At 38.4% G+C, this 24,067-nt stretch overlaps 1 protein-coding gene and 1 long non-coding RNA gene across 2 annotated transcripts; one reads left to right on the forward strand and one right to left on the reverse strand.

The window, feature by feature from the left end:
• Positions 1-4: 4 nt before the first annotated feature.
• On the forward strand, positions 5-960 carry LOC143748549 (uncharacterized). The gene is made up of 5 exons (XR_013206820.1): positions 5-34; positions 203-272; positions 376-430; positions 655-709; positions 827-960. It is a non-coding gene; the product is annotated as an uncharacterized LOC143748549 (long non-coding RNA).
• Positions 961-3,717: 2,757 nt separating this feature from the next.
• Positions 3,718-23,545, reverse strand: agpat9l (1-acylglycerol-3-phosphate O-acyltransferase 9, like). The gene is made up of 13 exons (XM_077241735.1): positions 23,351-23,545; positions 22,919-23,102; positions 21,271-21,337; positions 15,501-15,795; positions 14,704-14,778; positions 14,111-14,200; positions 11,143-11,236; positions 10,277-10,392; positions 7,344-7,399; positions 7,127-7,212; positions 6,393-6,521; positions 6,184-6,263; positions 3,718-3,993 (listed from the first exon to the last, which is right to left on the reverse strand). Exons 2-13 carry the CDS (start codon positions 23,060-23,062, stop codon positions 3,894-3,896), a joined length of 1,332 nt encoding a protein of 443 aa, XP_077097850.1. The 5' UTR covers positions 23,063-23,102; positions 23,351-23,545; the 3' UTR covers positions 3,718-3,893.
• Positions 23,546-24,067: the final 522 nt, after the last annotated feature.

The following is a 24,067-nucleotide window of genomic DNA, read 5'->3' on the forward strand; positions in this document are numbered from 1 at the left end:
AAACCTTCTGTTGCACTAAAACAAGGACCAGCAGGTTGTTTTAACAATTTATATATTTATATATATTACAATTGAACAATTCATATATTAGTTTAGGGCCAGCTTGTGTGCTGTGGGTTGGCCGGTCTTGGGTGTAAAAGTATATACACATTGTGAGTATAAGTTAGTAACATTGTGAGTTAGTGTATTGTGTTGTATGTAGCTGGAGAGATGCCCAATTCACCTCGTGCTACAGATGCGGATGATGGGAAGCGAGATTCCTATTTGAAGGAGTGAGTTAAGCTTATGCACACTTTTTTAATGCATTAACCATTTTTGTCATTATAATCAAATTTGGCAGACTGGTTCTGTAAATGAGAGTCTGCCCATTCACAGGTATTACAGGAGCCTTCCTGAAGAAAAAAGATTGATGCTGGAGAAGTCTTTGATGGTACTTTGCAAACATTAAAGAAATAGTTCAGACAAAAGATATAATTCTGTTATCATGTGAATTGAATGATGAGGACTGAATCTGTCATGTTCCAATATGAGTCGTTTGAGCTACTTTTATTAAAGTTTTTTCATTTTTGGAGCTCGACAGTGTGTGAGTGTGTGTGCGTGTGTGTGTGTGTGAGTGTATTGTGCAATTATAATGACCATGTCTTCTTCACCCAGAATGCAGTTAATGACCAAGCACTATCGAATGGGCATGTGGGTGGTTCCACACAAGGTAAGATGTCAAAAACATATTGAGATTCAGCAAAATAAAAATAATAATCCTAAACTGATCAGATGTTTGTAATGTTGATGTATGTTTCTGTTTGTGTTGTTCCTGATCCACAAAAAGGGGCAATTAAACACAAGAATGGGGCAGATGCTACAGAAGAGCCTTCGTCCAATAAATCCTCAACATGCATTTTGTTATAACATCACTGGTAATCTTTTGCCAGTCACAATCATTTCTGTGTATTAAACTTGCTGGAAAATGCAAATGTGCATGCCATATGTTGTATTAGCAGTTTTATTTTTATTTCTTAAATATTGTTTATTTTTTTCCTGAATATTTTCCTCTATTTAATAAGATTTTTTGTGATAACTGATTATGATGATTATGACATTTTCTATTGCATTAACCAACACTGTTCATCATCATTTCATCAAAAGCTCATGGTTTGAAAATAATTATTATGCTTGAAAAATTCTGTCTAAATTTATATTTCATCACAAATCAGGACTAAATGAGTGATCAACAAATCAAGACTTCATTCAATTCGCAAGTTACATTCTGTGTGCAACAGTGGGTTTGTAATCAGCACTAGCAGATTCAATGCAACCACAGTCTATACAGAAATATGGTGCTTGTTTTCATTGTATTTGAATGTTCACACAGAGAAAGTGTGACAAATAAGAGCAAATGGAGCAAATCAGTGTCATAAAACACAGGCAGACCCCAACACCTCGAAAACTGTGTGTGTATTTAACCATGTTAGCGCTATAAGCTGTGAAAAAGAACTGAATTCAGGATCGCATGCATCTGAGAGGCGTCCAGATCAATGTGACTTTGGCTAACAAAATAAATCACTTATGTAAAAATACATGTATATTATATTTATATACACTTATATACATATAAATATTACATTTGGTTATCCATATCGGAAATTGCAAACAATTTTTATAGAAACTATGTCTTTATAGACTCAAGATAGAAATCTACTCAATTATTAATTGATTAACTATTAAGTTCCGTTGGATTAACCCGGACGAGAAGAGATGCAAATCAAAAGTTTGATAGTAAGAGGAGAACTTTATGAAAGGTATAATGTGAGTGAAAAATGTATACTGAACAAAATTAAAAACGCAACACTTTTGTTTTGGCCCCTATTTTTCATGAGCTTAACTCAAAGATCTAAGACTTTTTCTATGTACACAAAAGGCCTATTTCTCTCAAAATATGTTCACAAATCTGTCTAAATCTGTGTTAGTGAGCACTTCTCCTTTGCCGAGATAATCCATCCACCTCACAGGTGTGGCTTATCAAGATGCTGATTAGACAGAATGATTATAGCACAGGTGTGCCTTAGGCTAGCCACAATAAAAGGCCACTCTAAAATGTGCAGTTTTATCACACAGCACAATGCCACAGATGTCACAGTTTGAGGGAGCGTGCAATAGGCATGCCGATGTTATGGACAACGAACACAGGTGCATTTTATTGATGGCATTTTGAATGCACAGAGATACCGTGACGAGATCCTGAGGCCCATTGTTGTGCCATTCATTCACGACCATCACCTCATGTTGCAGCATGATAATGCACGGCCCCATGTTGCAAGGATCTGTACACAATTCCTGGAAGCTGAAAACATCCCAGTTCTTGCATGGCCAGCATACTCACCGGACATGTCACATGTGCCATTTTCAAAAATATAGGGGGATCAGTGACGTGAAGCCATCGAACATCTCTTTTTTGTTTCTCGTCACGTTTTGGAAGTCTAACGTTAACAGACAGTGTGTGAGTGAGTCTAAATGATGAAAAGGCAAAAAAGAAAAGGGAAAGATGGCGCTGAGAAGGTCAGACTCAAAAGGGAAAAAATTATGAAAGAGGAGGCAGCGAAATGCTCCAAAATTACGGACATGTTCCAGGAATCAACGAGATACTACAGGTGGAATAAGCTAAAGCACCTAATGTCACAGCAAGGCACAGATGGGAATTAGCACCAGCTACCAGCCAACCAAAAGCTTGTGAAATTAGAAAGTAGCTCGGTGGTAAATATGAGAAAAATGAATGGTTTACTATTGAGTGGCTTCAGTGTTTGGAAGATGTTCCTAGTTTTAAAATGAGTTACTTCCTTTGGCTGCTGCTATGGGGAACTTGGAAACTTTTTTTACTTAATAAAACCGTTTAGAAATCATTTGGATGGTTAACCTGTTCCGGTGAAAATGGTGACTTTCCCCGCTCCCCCTAGCGCTCCCGGTAAGTTGGAAATCGTGAGAAGCGAGAACGTGCGAGAAACACAAACTGCTTTACGGCAATTCAAAATAAACGTGCAAAAACAAAAGTTTTGCGTTCATAATTTTGTTCATTGTATATAGATGAAACACTTATTTTGTGTAGTGAAAAGGATACTTTGTGATTTTGTGTAATTGTATCAACATAATTGAAAATATGCTGAAATGTTTGAAAAAGTGCATTTGATGATCTGCTGTGTTTTGAAATTTACCAATTACGCCAAATCAATTAATAAAACCTATAATTATGAGTACTATTTTCTCAAGTATACATAGATGTGATATACCTGATCACAAAAATCATGTTTTGTTTTTTGAGAAAGCAATTGCATGAATTTTCTAGTAATTTGTGATCATTGGGTATTTAAAAAGAACCTTTTTACAAAGATTGCTCTCACAAAGAACAATCTAGCAAATTAAAAACTAATTTACAGCTGAGCATAACTAGAATTTTTTTAAATGATATAACAAAAATATATTTCACAAATTCCCACGAATTTTACCTTTATCCCTGATATTTCCAGCATGACTGTGGAGACCCTGAGTCCCCCAACAAATAATCATGCATTTACAATTTTGTCCTTATTACATATTCTGAATTTAAAAAATGAACTCTCAAAAAAAGGTATCAATAAAACACAAAAGCTTTTTCACCCAAATAAAACCGACAAATAAAACTCTTCACAGAAAAGCAGTGTAGCCCATGTAACACTGGGATCTATAGCATTTGCAATACAATTTTTTTATTTCCATTTATTTTAACTTAATTTATTAACATATTTAAACTGTATTATAGCAGCAGTAGTATAAAAAGTCCCTCCTGTACGTTTATCAACAAGTTTACATATTTCCAGTGATTGGTGACTGAGAATATCAAGCCCTTTGTTCATTGGTGTGTGTGTTCAGTCACTGCTGTCATCGCCCACCACCATGTGGCTGTACTTCTTCTGCTGTTGTTCCTTGAGCGAATCCTTCACCTTTGCCCTCTTCAAACCCCCATCCCTGTGAATCACACACACACAAACACACAAAGTCATAAACCTTTAAAGAGGACCTATGACCTTTATTTTGTTTTACATTTTTTACTTTCTTTAGTGTGTAATGTTGCAGTTTGAGCATGAAAAAGGTCTGCAAAAGTTACAAAGCACAAAGTCACTCCAAAGGTTATTCTCAATATCAGTAAAACTGTTTCTGAGCTCTCTGAAACGCCTCGATTGTAGTCTTGAGTTTACTTCCAGAAACTAAAATAATTAAAAGGGACGAGCCCTGGTTGAGTTGCTAGTAGTGTGTTGAAACCAAGCGGCAACCTTCCTGTCTCTCTCTTGAAACCATAGACTGTAAAAAAAATATGGACGTAGTGTCGCTTGAAACCAACACGAAAGTGACTTAAACTGCAATTCATCGACTGGCCACTAGAGACATTCTCCAAAAGAGAGTCAATCCCATAGACCCCCATGTTAAAATGCCCAACTTTACAGCAGAAAAAAATGTGTTTACAGGCTGGTACAAAAAGTGGTTTTGGTTGATATACCTTTTTTAGTTTTTTTTTTTTTGGTCTATTTTAACAACTGTGAGGGGGGTGAATTTTTTTATAACTCATCCGTTTAAATTTTATTAAGCCTAAAGCCCAATTTATACTTCTGCGTCGAACTTACGCCGTAGCTAAGCCGTAGGCTGTGCATAGCGTGCGTACCCTTCGGCGTACCCTGACGTGCACCTCTCCAAAAATGTAACAACGCGTCAATTCTACGCGGACGCAAGCGCTGTGATTGGTCTGCTCAAACCGCTCCCTCGGGTTTCACATGCTACCTCAGCGTGCGTCAAAAGGGACGAGCCCTGGTTGAGTTGCTAGTAGTGTGTTGAAACCAAGCGGCAACCTTCCTGTCTCTCTCTTGAAACCATAGACTGTAAAAAAAATATGGACGTAGTGTCGCTTGAAACCAACACGAAAGTGACTTAAACTGCAATTCATCGACTGGCCACTAGAGACATTCTCCAAAAGAGAGTCAATCCCATAGACCCCCATGTTAAAATGCCCAACTTTACAGCGGAAAAAAATGTGTTTACAGGCTGGTACAAAAAGTGGTTTTGGTTGATATAGCTTTTTTAGTTTTTTTTTTTTTTGGTCTATTTTAACAACTGTGAGGGGGGTGAATTTTTTTATAACTCATCCGTTTAAATTTTATTAAGCCTAAAGCCCAATTTATACTTCTGCGTCGAACTTACGCCGTAGCTAAGCCGTAGGCTGTGCGTAGCGTGCGTACCCTTCGGCGTACCCTGACGTGCACCTCTCCAAAAATGTAACAACGTGTCAATTCTACGCGGACGCAAGCGCTGTGATTGGTCTGCTCAAACTGCTCCCTCGGGTTTCACATGCTACCTCAGCGTGCGTCAACGCGGACAACGACGCAGAAGTATAAATTAAAACAATGCGTAGTCTAAGGCGTAGAGGCTCTGGCGTATGTCCGACGCAGAAGTACAAATCAGCCTTAAGGCATAGTCTACACGGACACGGGTATTTTTAATATAAAAAAAAAATCTCAGTCTACATGAAAATGCAAAAACACGCTATCAAGCGCTGTCAAGAGCATGCCACACCAGCAAGCGCCAATATAACCCTAACCGTAAAGCTATGTTGGCCAATCAGAAGCCGTCAGCTGCGCACAATCTGACGTCAAACACAGCGGATAACGGCGGACACTCTGACGTTGCAAGGCAAAAACTCCGGTTTTACTGTCTACACAACACTGCAACCGCCGTTTCTGAAAATCCTCACCCTGGCAGGGGTTTTCAAAAATGTTCGTTTTCAGTAACCTTATACTGTGTTTCCGTGTAGACGAACTGCCGAACCGCGTTTAAAAAAAGTTACAGTTATAAAAAATACCCGTGTACGTGTGGACAAGGCCTTAGAGTTCTGCATAATTCAGGAGGTGTCCTATTGAGTGACAGGTGGATTCACCGATCAGCCGACCAATCAGAGCACATTGTGTTTTTAGGAAGGAGAGGCTTCATAGAGACAGGAACTAAACAGAGTGTTACTGACAGAGTGGAAAGAGAGGTGCTGCAAAAATGTAAAAAATAATGTTTTTTTAACATTCAAGTATGAAAACCTATTCTAGAAGACCACAAAATCAAGGCTTAATTAAGACATAATATAGTTTCTTCAAGTTTAAGGAAAACTAATTTACATACCAGGCCAAGTCCACTAAACCTCCTTGTTGTGCAATGGTTGATTTCACCCTGTTGGCAAACTGCACAGCATCCTCCCCTTCCTGTGCACACAGGAAATGAGTCAGTGAGGGTGTAATCAATCACATCAACATTGTTGCACAAAAATGCAACAGCTCACTAGTTGTGGAGCTGATGACAGCTACTGTACAATTTTCTGCTTGATCTCTCACCTGCTGTGTCATTGGAGGCAGATACCAGACGCTACACACTATCGCCCAGCTCGTCATCATCCGCAGCAAATAGCTCACCATGCTATATTTGCTGCTGTTCCAAAATGCATCTCCAAACTGAGGGTCGTACTATATATAACACACACACAGACATTGCATTAGGGTCACAGTAGGCCAATACACAAACACACTATGAAGATTATTGCAACATGTGAATAATTTGCTCTGTTGGAATTAAAACTGTATGCTACCAATTTATTTTAAATTGTGTGTTAAACAGTAGGTGTTATCTAATGATAAATTATAATTTTTAATTATGATTTTTATTATGCTACATGAATTATTTTATATTTTAAATACATGAAATGATACAGATAAAAAATTATATATAAATTATATATATTTACACACACACAAATGTGTGTGTGCGTGTGTGTATGTGTGTGTGTGCGTAACTATATATTATGGCAAGTTTTCAAATTTTCTAACTTGATGTAGTAAAAATAAATAAAAAATATAGACATTAAAAAAATAGACATTAATAAAAAAACATCCAACAAAATGACTAAAACTTTAATGAAAATTAAAATGATACTGGAAAATATTAAAAATAATTAAAAATATTAATAAAAAACACATCTCAATGATACTAAAATAACATTATATGACCTCATGACATTATAATTCACTTTATAATGGGTAAAGTGCATAAAAGACAAGTACTGATATATTACCTTTATAGCCACGGGGTAAATAGTTCCTCCAATTTCAAAACTTCCCTTTTTAAACATCATTACTGATGTATTATTGATGCAAGTTCCTGCAGGGGCAACCAGGTGCAAGCATTAGACTTCAACCTTAAGAAGCTTTAGGACCAATGTTGCTTGGCAGGACCTGAAATACGACTGAAACTGTATCTCAGTGAGTTCCTCACTATTATTATGCACTTACCCTCAGGGAAGATGAGTATTGGCAGCTTTGTTTTGTCATTTACGTGATCTCTTAACCTGTGAAGGATGAGAAAACAAGAAAGATGAGCAGACCATTATGTTAACAGAGACAATACGAGGAGGAGACAGGAAACTCAAGGAAATATGCATGAAAAATTGATAAATGAAAGAAAACATAACATGGCGGATGTAAGAAATGAAGTCATGTCTTTGAATTACTGGAGCCAAACTTTTATTTTTAATAGACACATACATAAATTATCTATAAATATTAAATCATATTTCATTATTATCCCTAATAGAATTTCATTTAATTAGTATCTAATCTCAAATATAATATTATTATATTAATCTTTAAATTACATTTGATATAGATTACATTTACAAGCAAAATATCACTGATATTAATAGACAGTGAGGGAAGAAGTCTGTATTTTCTCAACAACAAAAAAACGTATTTGTGAAAATGTATTTTCTTTTTTATTCTAGGTTAAAATGTTGCCTTGTGCTAAATAGAGATAAATCTTTCATGTAAAGTGACTAAGTTCAGTTTCCTGTAAATTTAATCAGCAGTGAGATGCAAATGGTGCACAAATGGCACAGTTTCCTGAGACTGACACGTGCAATAGCTATACCCAGAGACGGTTTATGACTTTGGCACGGACATGTCTCAAGGCCCCCCAGCGTTTAGAGGTTGATCAGCGGGTGCGGGGTGGGGTTGTGGGCAGGGGCGTCACCAGGCCCATTTTAGGAGGGCTGTAGCCCCAATAAAATTCCACCCAGCCCCGCCTAAACAGGACAACGTGTGAATTTAGTGATAGATTGTTATGATATCTGCATCTGTGTAGTTCTTTGTCATAAATGCATGAGACTTTGTGACTTTTCCTACTCTTGCTGTACTTCATACTTTAATGTAGCCCCTTTAATGTAGACCTTATGTAGCCCCGCCCCTTTTCAGCGCTGCGCTCGTTGTATTTTTACTTCCGGTCTGTATTTTCACAGCGATCTTGCATAGGTATGAATGAACTGCTCGTAAAAAAAATTCCCGGTCGACATTTGTTAAGACATCTGCTTTACAATGCTTATGATAAACATTACAATGCTCATGATAACTTTTGTTAACTTTACAATAAGTAAATCCACTTCACCAGCTAATTACTCCTGGACAGCGATGCCATAGAAATATACAGAGCGACCGCAAAAACGGAAGTTCAAAGACAATATTCCTAAGATGACGGCGCCCACGTTTCTCTGGTGCATAAGGTCTACACAATTGCCAAAATTTGTTATAATATTCATTTTATAATTAATCCAAATGCAAAACACATAAAAAGAACTATAAAAGGGAGTGGAAATGGCATATGAGCTAATGAGTGGTCCTCCTCAGCCATCTACTGGTTATATTGGTAATAAATATAAACATATCATTTTCAAGTTAAAAGTGTGTTTTCAACCAGGTTTCAGAAATCCTGCACTAAAGCATGGCACATTTTCCATGTCATCTCTATGAATGAAAATGAGAAATGTAATTATCTTCGTTAAAGTTAAGTGTAGAGTTAAAAAATAATAGTGTTTAAAACTGTTGCCCACATCTTGCCAATCTAGACAATTACAGTTATATAAAGTTTGTCTATATACTTAATGAATATTAGCTGGGTATGTAAAATGATTAGAAATTAATTTAATATCCAGGGATTGACTTAATAGGTAGTGTAGAACCTATTGTATTGTTCATGCCTACCCTAGTATCCAAACAATATATACATTTTTTTTTCTTAAATCATGCCCTCATTGGGGCTGAGCCCCCTTAATACTGAACTCCTAGAATTGACCCAGGTTGTGGGGAAGGGGGTATGCTTGCAGCGTGGCGCTTCGATTTCTCATTGAGGAAGGCGGAGGGCCATAGCAGTTTGTAGCAGCGCAATATATGAATATATATATATATACACGGGCCTTCTCAAAAAATTAGCATATTGTGAAAAAGTTCATTATTTTCCATAATGTAATGATAAAAATTAAACTTTCATATATTTTAGATTCATTGCACACCAACTGAAATATTTCAGGTCTTTTATTGTTTTAATACTGATGATTTTGGCATACAGCTCATGAAAACCCCAAATTCCTATCTCAAAAAATTAGCATATCATGAAAAGGGTCTCTAAACGAGCTATTAACCTAATCATCTGAATCAACTAATTAACTCTAAACACCTGCAAAAGATTCCTGAGCCTTTTAAAAACTCCCAGCCTGTTTCATTACTCAAAACCGCAATCATGGGTAAGACTGCCGACCTGACTGCGGTCCAGAAGGCCATCATTGACACCCTCAAGCAAGAGCGTAAGACACAGAAAGAAATTTCTGAACAAACAGGCTGTTCCCAGAGTGCTGTATCAAGGCACCTCAGTGGGAAGTCTGTGGGAAGGAAAAAGTGTGGCAAAAAACGCAGCACAACGAGAAGAGGTGACCGGACCCTGAGGAAGATTGTGGAGAAGGACCGATTCCAGACCTTGGGGGACCAGACTGACTGCAAACCCCAATGAGATCAATGTGCATGAAATAATATTAAATTGTTGCCTATATTAGATACCATTATGTATGAAAATAGATTTGTGTGCCTGTAATCTTCAATAGTGCTTGAATCGTCAATGCATGTCAGAACAGTGTTTTTAAATAAACGTGTTGGTTTCTGTTGTGCTGTGAGGCACATAGCAGCTGACTCAAAGAGACATGACCCAGCATGAAACAGGGAGGTACTTTGTCTCTAGAGTATGTAGAGAAATATATGTATTTGTTTATGCATATATGAAGTTTTATGAAAAGGAAAGATGAAATGAAAGAGATGTAGAAAGTTTGAAAATCATGAAAAAAAATTAGTTTGTAGTGGTTTGAACTTGATTTAACAATAATGGAGCATTGCTATTGTTGTTTTACCTTTGTGTCACTAGGTGGCGGTCTCTCATCTCTGCTCTCTCAAACCAGATATGAGGACAAGATCGCTCCATAGCGCGCTGGACAACTCCCATTAAACCACCATGAACCTGTCCTACCTGTTAAAGAGAAGAAAAGAGTGTTCACAACAGTTCACTTTTGGAACAAAGTGCTAATCATGCAGAGAATTAATTCATATGTGACTAAAGCGGCGGTTCTAAAATGATTTTGGTGACAAACACACACAAAAAACATAGATTAATGAAAAAAAAACATTATTTACATTCATTAATTTAGCTGATACTGACTAATGAAAAACACAGTAGCCAACAATATTAACAGTTATGTTATTATTGAAAAACTTCTGTATTTTTTTTTTTTAATCAAGTCAAGTCCAATACAGATTGGTTCACAGCGATAAACAGGAAAATAATGAATAATTATGCAAATTACATCAAATATTCATATGACGAATAACGGGGAAAAAATTACTGGATAAATAATTTTTGTTGAAAATAAAATACAGAACAAAACATTTGACTCAAAAATAAATGATAAATTCATACTGGCTAATTTTGCCAAAAGTATTTGTGCCCCTCCAAACTTGGTTTTGGAATTGGTGACTGTGAATGTCAAGCTCAAAAAAAAAAAAAAACACATAATGTACCGTTTGCTTAAAAGTCATATTCATATAAGTCAAATACACTTTACCCAATTCATATAGCCCATGCAGATATAACTGCATGCCTGAGCACTATATGCCAAAAAAAGAGTAGAAGATTGGTTCTTGCATCCATTGTAAATGCTGACAAAAAGTGAAACAAGGTTTAAGAACCACTGCACTAAAGTGTTAATTCTGTCTCACTCACCATGGCGTAACAGCCGTCATTAGCCAGAATAACAACATCAATTGGTGAAGTGTGATTAGCTACACAAATGCCTCCTCTCTTAGGTCTGTTCTGTCTGAAAAAAACAATTAGCATTACACAGTTAGACTCATTTAATTTACACAATTCACACATTTGATACAGATGTTCGTCAACTAGGCCCTGGTGGTAGATGCTGCAACTACACCACTATGGACATAAAAAAATCAATTTTCTCCACTGACAGCCATTCCAAAGTAGTCATTGTACTTTTACAAAATATAAATAGGCAAGCAACATAAAAAAACATTATATTATAGTAGATGTTTACTCAGTGACATCTGTAAGGAGTTTAAAGAGAGTGACCAGCACATGGCATTTACAGCCCAGCTAAAAAATGTCTCTTGAAATGCACATGAAACAAAGATGGCAGCATCTAATTTGGGTACATGTGCTCTCATGGAGATTTAATGGTCTAGGAAAGGCAATGCAAGGCAAGTTTATTTATATAGCACATTTCATACACAATGGTGATTGAAAGTGCTTTACATAGAAGACATTAAAATAATCAAAAGAAATCAGAATAATTAAAACAGTTTAGAATAAAAATGAAATACAGTACAAACAGTCACAATGGTAATTCAAAAAATAATGAAAAGAAATCAGATTAATTATAACAGTTTAAAATAAAAAATAAAATAAAATAGTACAAACAGTCGGACGAACAGTGGCACAGTGCTCATTCAGTAAATGCACAGCTAAACAGATGTGTTTTGAGTCTGGATTTGAATGTGACTACTGTAGGAGCACATCTGATCTCTTCTGGAAGCTGGTTCCAGCTACGGCTGGCATAATAGCTAAAAGCAGACTCGCCATGCTTAGAGTGAACCCTTGGTATTTCTAGCTGATGTGATCCTAATGATCTGAGTGATCTGTTGGGTTTATATTCAGTGAGCATATCTGCAATGTATTGAGGTCCTAGGCCATTGAGTGATTTATATACCAGTAATAATACTTTAAAATCAATCCTAAATGTAACTGGCAGCCAGTGTAAAGACCTGAGGACTGGTGTGATGTGTTCATATTTTCTGGTTCTGCTCAGAATCCTAGCAGCAGCGTTCTGTATGAGCTGCAACTGTCTTATGGTCTTTTTGGGAAGGCCAGTGAGAAGTCCATTACAATAATCCACCCTACTGGTGATGAAAGCATGCACAAGTTTCTCTAAGTCTTGACTGGAAACAAAGCATCTAATTCTTGCAATATTTTTCAGGTGATAGTATGCTGATTTAGTTATTGCTTTGACATGACTACTGAAACTAAGGTCTGACTCTAGAGACACACCCAGATTCCTGACTTGATTTTTAGTTGTTTGACCCCTAGACTGAAGGTATGCGTTCACCTTGAGAACTTCATCTTTGTTTCCAAACGCAATGATTTCAGTTTTGTCTTTGTTTAACTGAAGAAAGTTTTGACACTTCCAATTGTTTACTTCATCAATGCATTGGAACAGGGAGTTAATGGAGCTGTAATCGTTAGCCGATAGGGATAAGTAGAGGTGTGTGTCGTCTGCATAGCTGTGGTAATCGATTTGGTTCTTTCTCATTATTTGGCTCATTGGGAGCATGTACAGGTTGAATAGGAGTGGCGCAAGAATTGAGCCTTGAGGGACTCCACATGTCATGGATTTCCACTGAGAGTTATGGTCTCTTATACTCACATAATAACCTCTCCCTACCAAGTATGACCTGAACCATTTTAGGACTATCCCAGAAAGCCCGACCCAGTTTTCCAGCCTTTCAAAAAGTATGTTATGATCAACAGTGTCAAATGCAGCACTGAGGTCGAGTAGTACCAGCACTGATAATTTGCTTGTATCAGTATTTAAGCGAATATCGTTTATTATCTTTATGAGCGCTGTCTCTGTGCTGTGATGCGGTCGGAAACCAGATTTAAAATTATCAAAGTATCCATTTGAGATTAAGAATTTGTTCAGCTGATTGAAGACAACTTTTTCAATGATCTTGCCTATGAAAGGAAGATCTGAGATCGGTCTACAGTTGTTTAATATGGTCTTATCCAGATTGCTCTTTTTCAGGAGGGGCTTGACAACAGCAGTTTTCAGGGAGTTTGGAGAACTCCCAGAGAGAAGTGAGGCATTTACCACTTCTAAAAGATCTGCTTCTAAACTGTGTAACACATTTTTGAAAAAACGATGTGGGAAGGGCGTCAAGGGCGCAGGTTGATGTTTTAAGGTGCTGTACGTTTCTTCCAAAATTTTGCCATCAATTTCTTCGAAATCAGACATAGTGACTACTTTCTTAGGTTGTGGTCTGATCTGTCTGACCCCAGCGCAACTCAAGGATGAGCTGATCACCTTTCTGATATTATTGATTTTCTCAGAGAAGAAAGAAGCAAACTCACTAGGCAAAGAACTTTGCCGTGAGTATATCGGGGAATTAAATCATGTTCAGTCTCTTGTGTGTCACGTGTGCATGAGTGTGAGCATCAGAAATAAGTTGCTGGCTGCAGTTCACTCAACGGCCACCGGTGTCGCTTATAAAAATGGTTTCTGAATTCTAAATATAGCCCCTTTAAATTTAGAATTTTTACATTTCGGCGATGAAGTCATGCCATGGCGTATCAATCTTCCATTAATCAGACCTCTTCAAGTGATACAAATTCGCAGGTCAGAGTTTACCAAAATTGAACTTTGGAACGCAGCGAAATGAGAAACATTTTCGCATGAGCTTGCGTTTCCTGTCTCCAGTATTCGCTTGCGTATGAATGGAAGTGAATAGAATGAAAATGTAGTGTGATCACCACTTTAGAAGGCAGCTGACTATGTAGAAAGTAGACGACAAAACAGCTCAACAGGTATTTAGAACAGAGCAACAGTGTCACTGTACTAGTCTAAACCATATAATTGTTACTTGATTAGACTGGTTGTCCTCAAATGGAGCCTTGAACTCACTTGTTGTGGTAGTTGATCGTAGCTGAAAGACCTCTTGCACAGATCCTGTAACACATCACGTGGACTAGTTCGCTCAACCAACCCTTCACTCTGAAACAACAAAGGTTTGTAATGAATATAATTAGGATTAAATAACAATTTAATGGACACACAGAAAAAGACTATGGATAAATGAGCTCAACAGGTGTATTATTATGAGATGCCCATTGTTAAAATGGTTAAAGTGCATTTTTCATCATTCTGCATAGACATTTGTCATTTACATGGAAATAAACACATTTGCTAAATAAACATCCAAGCGGTGTAGATGCCTCAGGTTGAGTTGAATAATGGAGAAATAATCTTTTTAACTGTTTTTTTGCTAAGTAGTCTAGCAAATTTAGACATTTGATCATAAGTTGTGTGTTTAAGAAGCCTAGTGGAGACCAGCACACCATTATCTCATGTTGGAGACACCAGTGTCCAAAACGTAATATAGTCTGGGAACATAATATAATGCTGATCTCTTCAGCATTAATTGACATCAACTTGATTAAGTGCAATCATGAATAATTCACACATTTAAAAGACTGATAACATAACCAAAGCATTACCTGAAATTAGGGAGGAAACCCACCATTGTTGTGCCAATTACCAACCAGCTTAACCCTATAGCAGTCAGTGTGATCCTGAGACGATAACAGAAGAGCAGATGCATGAAAAAGATGCATGGAAAAAAATACTTTACATGTTTATACTATTAAGAATAATGACACATGACAATTGAATCTGACAATTGAATCAAACTGAATTGAAATTAAATAAACTAATGACTTTTTGCAACAAATATACTGCCAACAAAAGAACAAAGCACTGAATCTAACTAATGTACACTACCATTTAAATCATTGGAGTCTGTAAGATTTTTTTTTTAAATTGTTTTTAAAAGAAGTATTATCTGTTCACCAAGGCTGAATTTATTTGATTAAAAAATACAGTAAAAACAGTAAGATTGAGAAATATTATTACAATTTAATATAACTGTTTTCTATTTTAGTAGGTTTTAAATTGTAATTTATTCCTGCGATGGTAAAGCTGAATTTTCAGCATCATTACTCCAGTCTTCAGTGTCACATGATCCTTCAGAAATCCTTCTCATACGCTATTTGGTGCTCAAGAAACATTTCTGATTATTATCAATGCTGGAAGCAGTTGTGCTGCTTAATATTTTTGTGGAAACGGTGATATACATGTTTTATTTCAGGATTCTTTGATGAATAGAGAGTTCAAAAGAACAGCATTTATTTGAAAGCTTTTTCCCTGCTGAAAAAAAAAGTATTAATTTCTTTAAACCCCAAACTTTTGAACACTAATGTACTAGGTATAAAGTATTACTGAATTGGTACGCTACCGTAGAGGAAGCAATATGCAGTATCTCACGACTACACCGAACCCCCACAGTACAGTGAGCCGGAGAGAGATGTACTGGAAGTTGTTGTTGGTTCTGGTAAGGAGGTTCCAGGACACCAGCTCCTCTGAGGTGAATCTCTGCGTGACATCGTCTTCCACTATGCTCTCGATGCCGGTCCTGGTGAAGTACAGGACGTCGCTCAGAGTGAAGTCTCCGCGCTCGGCCGACCTCGGCCTGTTCCGACGTAACTCCTCAATCTCCTGCTCCAAAGAGGAGTTATCTCGCTGAATCAAACCTGAGTCACACAGACAAAAATTAAAATCCTCAACAATGACTGTATTTATTTGATCAAACTGTAATATTGTGAAATATTATTACAATTTTAAATAATCATTACTCCAGTTGACACATGATCCTTCAGAAATCATTGGAATATAAATTTGGTGAACAAGAAACATTTCTTATTAGTATCAATATTGAAAACAGTTGTGCTGCTAAATATTTGTTTTGTGGAAACCGTGATACATTGATTTTGTTATTTAGATGCATAGAAAGTCCAAAAGTACAGCATTTATTTGAAATAGAAATCTTTTGTAACATTATGTCTTTACTGTTTGTGTCCATTCACTTTCCTTATATATGGAAAAGAACAATGTGAACATCTCTCTTTTTTCTATTCTAGGGAAGAAATAAAGTCACACGTGTTTGTAGCAAAATGAGGGTGAGTAAATGATGATTGACTTTTCTCTCTGATCTAAGCACAGTGAACACAGTGCCCATTCTGTGCCATCTTAAGAAAGACATTCAAACAAAGCTTTATAACTGGGTATAATCAGTAACCCTATCATCATCAGTTTGGATGTTGATTAATCAGTGAAGATCAGTGAGGGATTGATAAAGAGTATTTATAAATCTAATGGAAGGTGTAACTGATAAAGACGGACTAAAGTCCATCATGAATGTGTGAGAGAGCAAGAGCAACTGTAATCATTGTGTAACATGTGATTGTTTGAGTAGACAGATAAGCTGAGAACCCAAGAGATCTCAAAGCTCTGCTTGCGTCTTGGAAAACAGCCACCGTGCAGCTAAACTAAAAGACATAAAAGATGTCCACGTTTACAAGAACCTGAGGAATAATAATAATAATAATAATAAATTGAATTTGTATAGCGCTTTTCTCGAACTCAAAGTCGCTTTACAGGGCAGGTGAATCAGCAAGAGAAAAAAAAAAAAAAAAAAAAAAAAAAAACATATAGGGATGGGAGGGGCGTGGGGCTACGGATAGGCAGAGGTGAAGAGATGGGTCTTGAGGCGGGACTGGAAGATGGTGAGGGACTCAGAGGTGCGGATCTCATGGGGGAGGGAGTTCCAGAGCCTGGGAGCTGCCCTGGAAAAGGCTCTGTCCCCAAAACTGCGGAGCTTGGACTTGTGGATGCAGAGGAGACCGGCTGAGGTGGATCTGAGGGACCGTGAGGGTTGATAGGGGGAGAGGAGGTCAGTGAGGTATGAGGGGGCCAGGTGGTGGATGGCTTTGTAGGTAAGGACCAGGATTTTATATGTGATCCGGTGGGAAATAGGGAGCCAGTGTAGTTGTTTTAGGACTGGAGTGATGTGGTGCCAGGATTTGGAGCGGGTGATGAGTCGGGCGGCTGCATTCTGGACCAGTTGGAGTCTTTTTATGTAGTTTGAGCTAATACCAAGGAGTAGTGAGTTGCAATAGTCCAGTCGTGAGGAGATGAAGGCGTGAATGAGTCTTTCAGCAGCAGAGGGTGTGAGTGAGGATCTGATTTTGGCGACGTTGCGGAGGTGAAAGAAGGAGGTTTTAATGACATGACAGATGTGAGGTTCAAGGGAGAGGGTTGAATCAAAAACCACGCCGAGGTTGCGGGCCTGTGGGGATGGGGAGACAATGGTGTCGTCAATGGTGAGAGTGATGTTATTGGTTTTGCTGAGAGTGGATTTGGAGCCTATGAGGAGGAATTCTGTTTTATTGCTATTGAGTTTGAGGAAGTTATGTTGCATCCAGGTTTTAATAGCTGACAGACAGGAGTTGATATGGGAGAGGGGAGGATTGTGGGGGGATTTGGTGCTGAGGTAGATCTGAGTGTCATCGGCATAACAGTGGAAATTCAGTTTGAAGTGACGAAGTATCTGACCAAGGGGGAGGATGTAAATGATGAAGAGGAGGGGGCCGAGTACGGATCCTTGGGGAACGCCTTGGGTGACTGTGGCTGTTGCAGAGGTGTGATTATGAAGAGAGATGAAGTGGGATCTGTTGGAAAGGTAGGAACGGAGCCAGCTGAGTGCAGTACCTTCGATACCAAGGTCTTTGAGTCTGGTGAGCAGGATGTTATGGCTCACGGTATCGAAGGCTGCACTCAGGTCGAGAAGAATAAGGATGTTGAGGGAACCAGTGTCAGCGGAGGTGAGGAGGTCATTAAGGACTTTGAGGAGAGCAGTTTCTGTGCTGTGGAGGGGGCGAAAACCAGATTGGAGAGGTTCAAATTGGTTATTGGCATGAAGATGGGTTTGTAATTGTAAAGCGACTATACGTTCCAGGGTTTTAGACAGAAAGGGGAGGGTGGAAATTGGGCGGTAGTTGTTGAGGGAAGAGGGATCCAGACCAGGTTTTTTGAGGATAGGGGTGACAGCGGCAGTTTTGAAAGCAGAGGGAACAGTTCCAAGGGACAATGAGGAATTGAAGAGGTTAGTGAGGTAGGGGCAAAGGACGGGGAGGCAGGACTTCAGGAGTGGAGTAGGGAGGGAGTCAAGTGAGCAGGTAGTCGGTTTGGAAGAGCTGATGAGTTTAGAGATTTCAAGAGTGGTGACCAAATTAAACTGGGAGAGGAGGCAGTGTGGAGAAGGGGGAGAGAGGTCAGGAGGGATGGGGGGAAAAGGGCCCGTGATAGGTGCTGGAGTAGATACTGGAAGGTCGGATGCAGGGGATAGAGATTGATGAATGATATTGATTTTATCAGCGAAAAAGTGAAGGAATGAGTTGCAGAGATCCGGAGTAGAGGTAAGGAAGGTGTTGGTCCGAGGCTTGATGAGGTTGTTCAATGTGGAGAAGAGGGTTCTGGGGTTTAGACATGGGTTGGTGAGGATGGTGGAGAGGTAGGCAGATTTGGCGGCAATGAGGGCATCTTTGTAGGCAATGAGGTGGAGTTTATAGGCTTCATGGTGGACTGTGAGAGATGATTTTTTTGTCAGGCGTTCAAGTTGGCGTCCAGTTTGTTTCATTTTCCGGAGTGCAGGTGTGTACCAGGGTGACGAGTTGTTAAAAGTGACAGTTTTTGTTTTGAGGGGGGCCAGAGTGTTAAGGGAGGTACACAAAACGGAGTTGAGGTGGTTTGTGAGATCATCAGGTGAGGTGAGGGTTGAATCCACGTGGAGAGTGGTGGAGAGCAGGTCAGAGAGATGATGGGGATCAATTGATTTAAGGTTGCGGAAGGTGATTTCTCTGAGGAGGCGGGGGCGGGGGGTTGGAGACGGAATGGTGAACCGTATCAGTTTGTGATCAGAGAGGGGAAAGAGGCATGGATGGAGGTTGAGCACTGGTTGGTTAGTGGAGCAGACCAGATCGAGGATGTGTCCTTTTTCATGGGTGGGGAATGTGACATGTTGGGTGAGAGTAAAGTTGTCCAATAAAATTGTGAATTCTGATGACAGCTTGCAGGTGGAGGAGTCTATGTGGATGTTTAGGTCACCGAGTAGTAGCAGACGTGGAGAGAGAGATGAAGCTAGTGTGAGGAGTTCAGTTAAATCAGAGAGGAAGGAGGGATTTGGTTTAGGTGGCCGGTAAATGAGGATAACTGTCATGGAGGAAAGAGCTTTGAAGACGAGATATTCAAATGATGATACTGAAGGGAGGGTGAGTTCAGTAATCCGGAAGTTCTGATTATAAATAACGGCGAGGCCACCTCCACGGCGGGAGGGGCGGGGTTTGCAGATGTAATTGTAGCCAGTGGGGGATGCAAGGTTGAGGGAGAAGAAGTCATTGGGTTGTTGCCAAGTTTCGGTGAGCAGAAGGAAATCCAGCGTGTTGTCAAGGATTAATTCATGGAGGGCAGGGGCTTTATTGTTAAGGGATCGGGTGTTGAGGAGGCCAAAGTTGGCATGGTGAGAGGGTGGTGAGATGGGGGCAGGCTGGAAAGATCTGAGGTTGTCCCGATTAGCAGTGCGAGTGAGGGGGTAATGCAGTTGATAAGGGACAGTGAGTGGATTTACAAGTGAATGGAGAATAGGTATATGTGAAGTATGAATAGTACTATAGTCCAGTTCGGGTTTTCTGTGCAGCCAGTCGGTGCGCTCAGCTCTATGTGATCCAGCGGGGGAAGCGTTCCGATGACGTGCCAGAGGTGCGACAGAGCGTGCAGGTGACCAGATGGATGGAATGGATTGTCCGTGTTGGAAGTAAACAAACTTGCGGCGAAAACTTCTGTGGATGTAACGGGGTCGGCGTAGAAGTCCGAGCTGTTTGATGACTGGGATGCAGGATGGAATTGAGTAGTTGATCAGTTCGACCAGTTGCAGAGTTGAATATTTGAACATGATGCCGAGCGGAGGGACTGAGAGCTCCGTGATAGCAGTTAGTGATGGACTAGGAACACAGAAATGGATGACTGATGTAAGTGCCAAAATGATCCATGGCATGACAGGAGGAGATGAAAGCAATTGGTGGAGGTTGCCTGTGAGAAAGAGGTAGGCAATCGGGTTAGCCGCTATTGCAGCTAGAATTAGAATTAGCAGGCACGCGTTGATGAAGCCGGGCAGCCAGCAAGCGGCTAACCGACGAGGCGACAGTCCGGTCGAGGTGCCCAAGCGGCTTCGGGAACCAGCTGTGAGGCTGTCCAGAGGAAGGGTTACAGTGAACATAAACAAAACATAAACACAAGAAGGAATAGCAGACAGAGAAGCGGCGAACAAACAGCGCCAGCGTCCTCTCACGTCCGCGAAGGATGTGAAATCCTTCGAGGAATGATATAGAAAAGACAGGAACTCTTTTTCCATTGAAAGAAATGCAGAAATACTGAATAATCCTAATAAAATGACAAGATGACTGACTTTTAAGTAATTATTCATTCGCATTGTGCTTCAATGATGTCCTGTCAACAATGACTTTTAAATTTCAGCTTGTTCATCATTCAAAGTTGTTATCATATACTTAATTTGAATTGGAATATAGTACGCAAGCCAAACGGACCATTTACACCTCTGTGAAGTGATAAACGAAAACAAAATAATCCCCAAAAATATGCCATTAATTTGTGCTATGTTCTCTAAAATGAAGGTTTGTGCTGGTTAGGTGTTTGAGATATTGAACATTATTTTTTTGGATGTTGTGTGACGTCGCTTTCCACCCCATGACGTCCAAATCACTCCAAACCGGTGCCATTCCTTTGTGCTCGGTTTGTGCCGTTAAAACAAACACTGTAACTATTTTCCTTCCGTAGATATAACAAATATAATTCGGGAGCTGTGATGTCACTCTCCACCCCATTTCGTCTAAATCGCTCAAAGCGGTATCATTCGTTTGTGCTCGATTTGTGCCCGTTTATGCCGTTGAAATTTATTTCCCCTGCTTTGAAACAACAAATAAAATTTGGGAACTGTGACATCACTGTCCGCCCAATGCCAACTTCACGGAGGTTTGGGACACATTGCAAAGCAGTGCTAACCCCGCTTCTAAATTACAAATGTGAAACGTTTCTTTAGCCAGGGTTAAAAGCGATTTTTAGAGCGGGGTTAAGCACAGTGTGTGTAAACTCACCATTTGATGCGGAATGTTTCAGTATTTCCTCTGCTCTACTCGCTCTTTGTATTCTGTGTGTTGCCCACTGTAAAAACAGAGTACATCTTTAATATATATTGTATGATTCCATTTGCTTCTGACACCAGGCTTTAAACTTGCATAATGAATCACAATTCATTAAGACCAAAGGGCACTTATCACTTATGATGATACAGCACATTTCACATTTAAGAAATCCCATCTGATTATGCCACAGTGTTCATTGGTCAACTTAATCGTTTCATTTCCCCTTGGTCATTGTGTGCAATAGTGTAGCGTCCGGGTAGATGTAACACGTCAAGGACTATTCTAGAGTGTGTCATGCTGTACATCTTAAAGTTGTGTATAATTAATATATATGCAGTTTTTAAAAGCTCAAATCAACAGAGAGAATTTGTGCTTTTATAAAATAATTTGCCACTGCAGAATTATCATTTTTTTAATGCAGGACTATTTCAGGACTACCGTTTGAAAAGCTAAAGAGTGATTAAAAATGAGGACAAGCACATAGTCAACATGAATTGAATGGCTTTGTAAAGCGTTTACTTCCCTACTATAGAAAACAAATGTAGGGCATGACACTTTATCTTTTGGGAGCTGATAGGAGGAATATTGGGTGTTACATACTAGCATGGAGCCAGACAGAATGTGAATCGGTACAGCTTAACTTACATCAGTGAGAAAAAGGAAAGTCGTCTCAGTTGGTGGAGGAAGTTACAATATTTTGATTACAACAAGGATTACATGGATTTTTTTTTTTACCTTTGGAGTAATGTGCACAATCAATTGTTCACATGAAGATATTGTGTTTTAAGAAATTAAATAATTACAGTTTTTATGTCATTAAAAGAAAATGTGACTAGATATAGCACCTAAAATATACTTTCTTTATAAATTCATATATATATATTACAATCTTAAGGTCATGCCACTAATTTAAATATGTCTGTAAATATGTAAGTCTTACAGTGTTATTTTAGTATTGTTAGCTTTTATAAATATATATAAAATAGCTTTAATTTTATATCTTTAGCTTTCATTGTAGTTAATTTTTTTTCCATTTTAGTTTAATATTTAGTCATTTTGTTATCTGATTTTGTCATTTTATTTCGTTTTACCAAAAAAAAATTGTAGTTTTAGTTTTACTGTTAATTTAGTACTTCAACTTAAACGTATTCCATTTACTTGCCAAGGCAACACCTCATTTAAGTTTTCGTCTAATATTTATATTTTATTTTATTTCAGCTTTAATTACAATTAAAGGGATAGTTCACCCAAAAACTAAATAAAAGCCTAAATTCAATCTGTTCATCATATAAAGTGATCATGTCACTTCAGAAAATTTTGGATCAAATCACTCAACGCTAATGGATTAGTTTTACGATCACTTAATGAACTTTTTGAAGCATCAAAGTGGTAGTTGCGTAGCTGTCAATGGAGGGACAGAAAGTTCTCAGATTTCATCAAAAAAAACTTTATTTGTGTTCAGAAGATGAACGAAACTCTTACAGGTTTGGAACAACATGAGAGTGAGTAATCAATGACAGAACTTTCATTTTTGTGTGAACTATCCCTTTAACAAAAATGATTTCTGATAGTTAACAATAGTAACACCGGTCTTACGCACCTCTAAGGATTTGATAAGGAGCTTCATGTAGGTCTCTGTGATGCCTAGAGAGATGCCAAACATGGCAGGCAACATTATCAGGAACACCACACAGGAGAACCAGATCCTCAGCACAGGGAAAAATACAGCCCAAAACCCCTCCATGACCACACGGACTACACCAATTTCACTGTACACTACAACACTGGGAGGAAACTCAAATTAAATGCATTTAGAAAACTGCTGATACATAACAGTAATGTTTATTTAAAATAAGCATAAACATTTATGATAGTAATAGAACTTGATTGGAACAGACTTTTGAGGATGTGATCTGAAAGTCTTAAAAATCTGTATTTCACTTTTAAGCTTCTATCAGCCAAGTCAACATGGAGTTTAAGCCATAAAGAAATATAACACAAAGCAATCAGTCAAAATTAAGCTCAAACTCACCAGGTTTCTTCTATTGACAGCAGCTCTACAGGATTGAAAGCAGTGAATGTTTCTCGCTGTCATACTCCTCTGACCCTTAGCATGATGGCGACTCCAACCTGAGGTGTTTAAAGGTCCGTTTAAGGAACTTCTGCAGCTTTTACTCAGTGATTGGGAAATAGCAATGCTGGAAGACATCCTAGACCTGTAAAATGTAGAACAAAGTTCAAAAGCAACAATTGAAATTCTGCCATCTTGTGGAAATAATGTGTAGTGCATTTATGCACAGAGATGGGTTAAAAACAAAGGTCGTAGACAGGGACATGACCTTTTCTCAACATCAACAGGTTAGAACATATAAATATATAATTTTTAACATATAATATATAATATGTGCATTTACATTTATGCATTTAGCAGATACTAAGACACTTTTTTAATCAACTTGCAATAGAAGAATATAAGCCATTTGTCACTAAGCCAACAATATTTATAGTCTACAATCTTAATAATAAAAATTATTATAATTATTAATTAATAAATAACGATATAAGCAATATTAATGCGTCTCTGTTTTTCATTTTTCAGTATCCCAAAACTTATTGTTTAAATAATAATTGAATCCCAGATTTCCAAATTGTAAGGGAACGTCAACATTTTAGAGGATGAATAGTCACCTTAAATCACCATTTTAAATCACATTTTTTTCTAATTAAAATAGTACTGCAGTGACAAATG

This window comes from Siphateles boraxobius, unplaced genomic scaffold, assembly GCF_051911475.1.
Source record: "Siphateles boraxobius isolate OS27281-9 unplaced genomic scaffold, OSU_SipBor_1 24, whole genome shotgun sequence".
In the NCBI taxonomy this organism is placed as follows: domain Eukaryota; kingdom Metazoa; phylum Chordata; class Actinopteri; order Cypriniformes; family Leuciscidae; genus Siphateles; species Siphateles boraxobius.

Coding starts and splice junctions, on each gene's coding strand:
- agpat9l (XM_077241735.1), bottom strand. CDS start 23,062: ATGGAGGGGTTTTGGGCTGTATTTTTCCCTGTGCTGAGGATCTGGTTC. Junction 10,393..11,142: donor ATGACGGCTGTTACGCCATG/GTGAGTGAGACA, acceptor TCTCTTTAACAG/GTAGGACAGGTTCATGGTGG. Junction 6,264..6,392: donor TGCCTCCAATGACACAGCAG/GTGAGAGATCAA, acceptor CTGTGTGCACAG/GAAGGGGAGGATGCTGTGCA.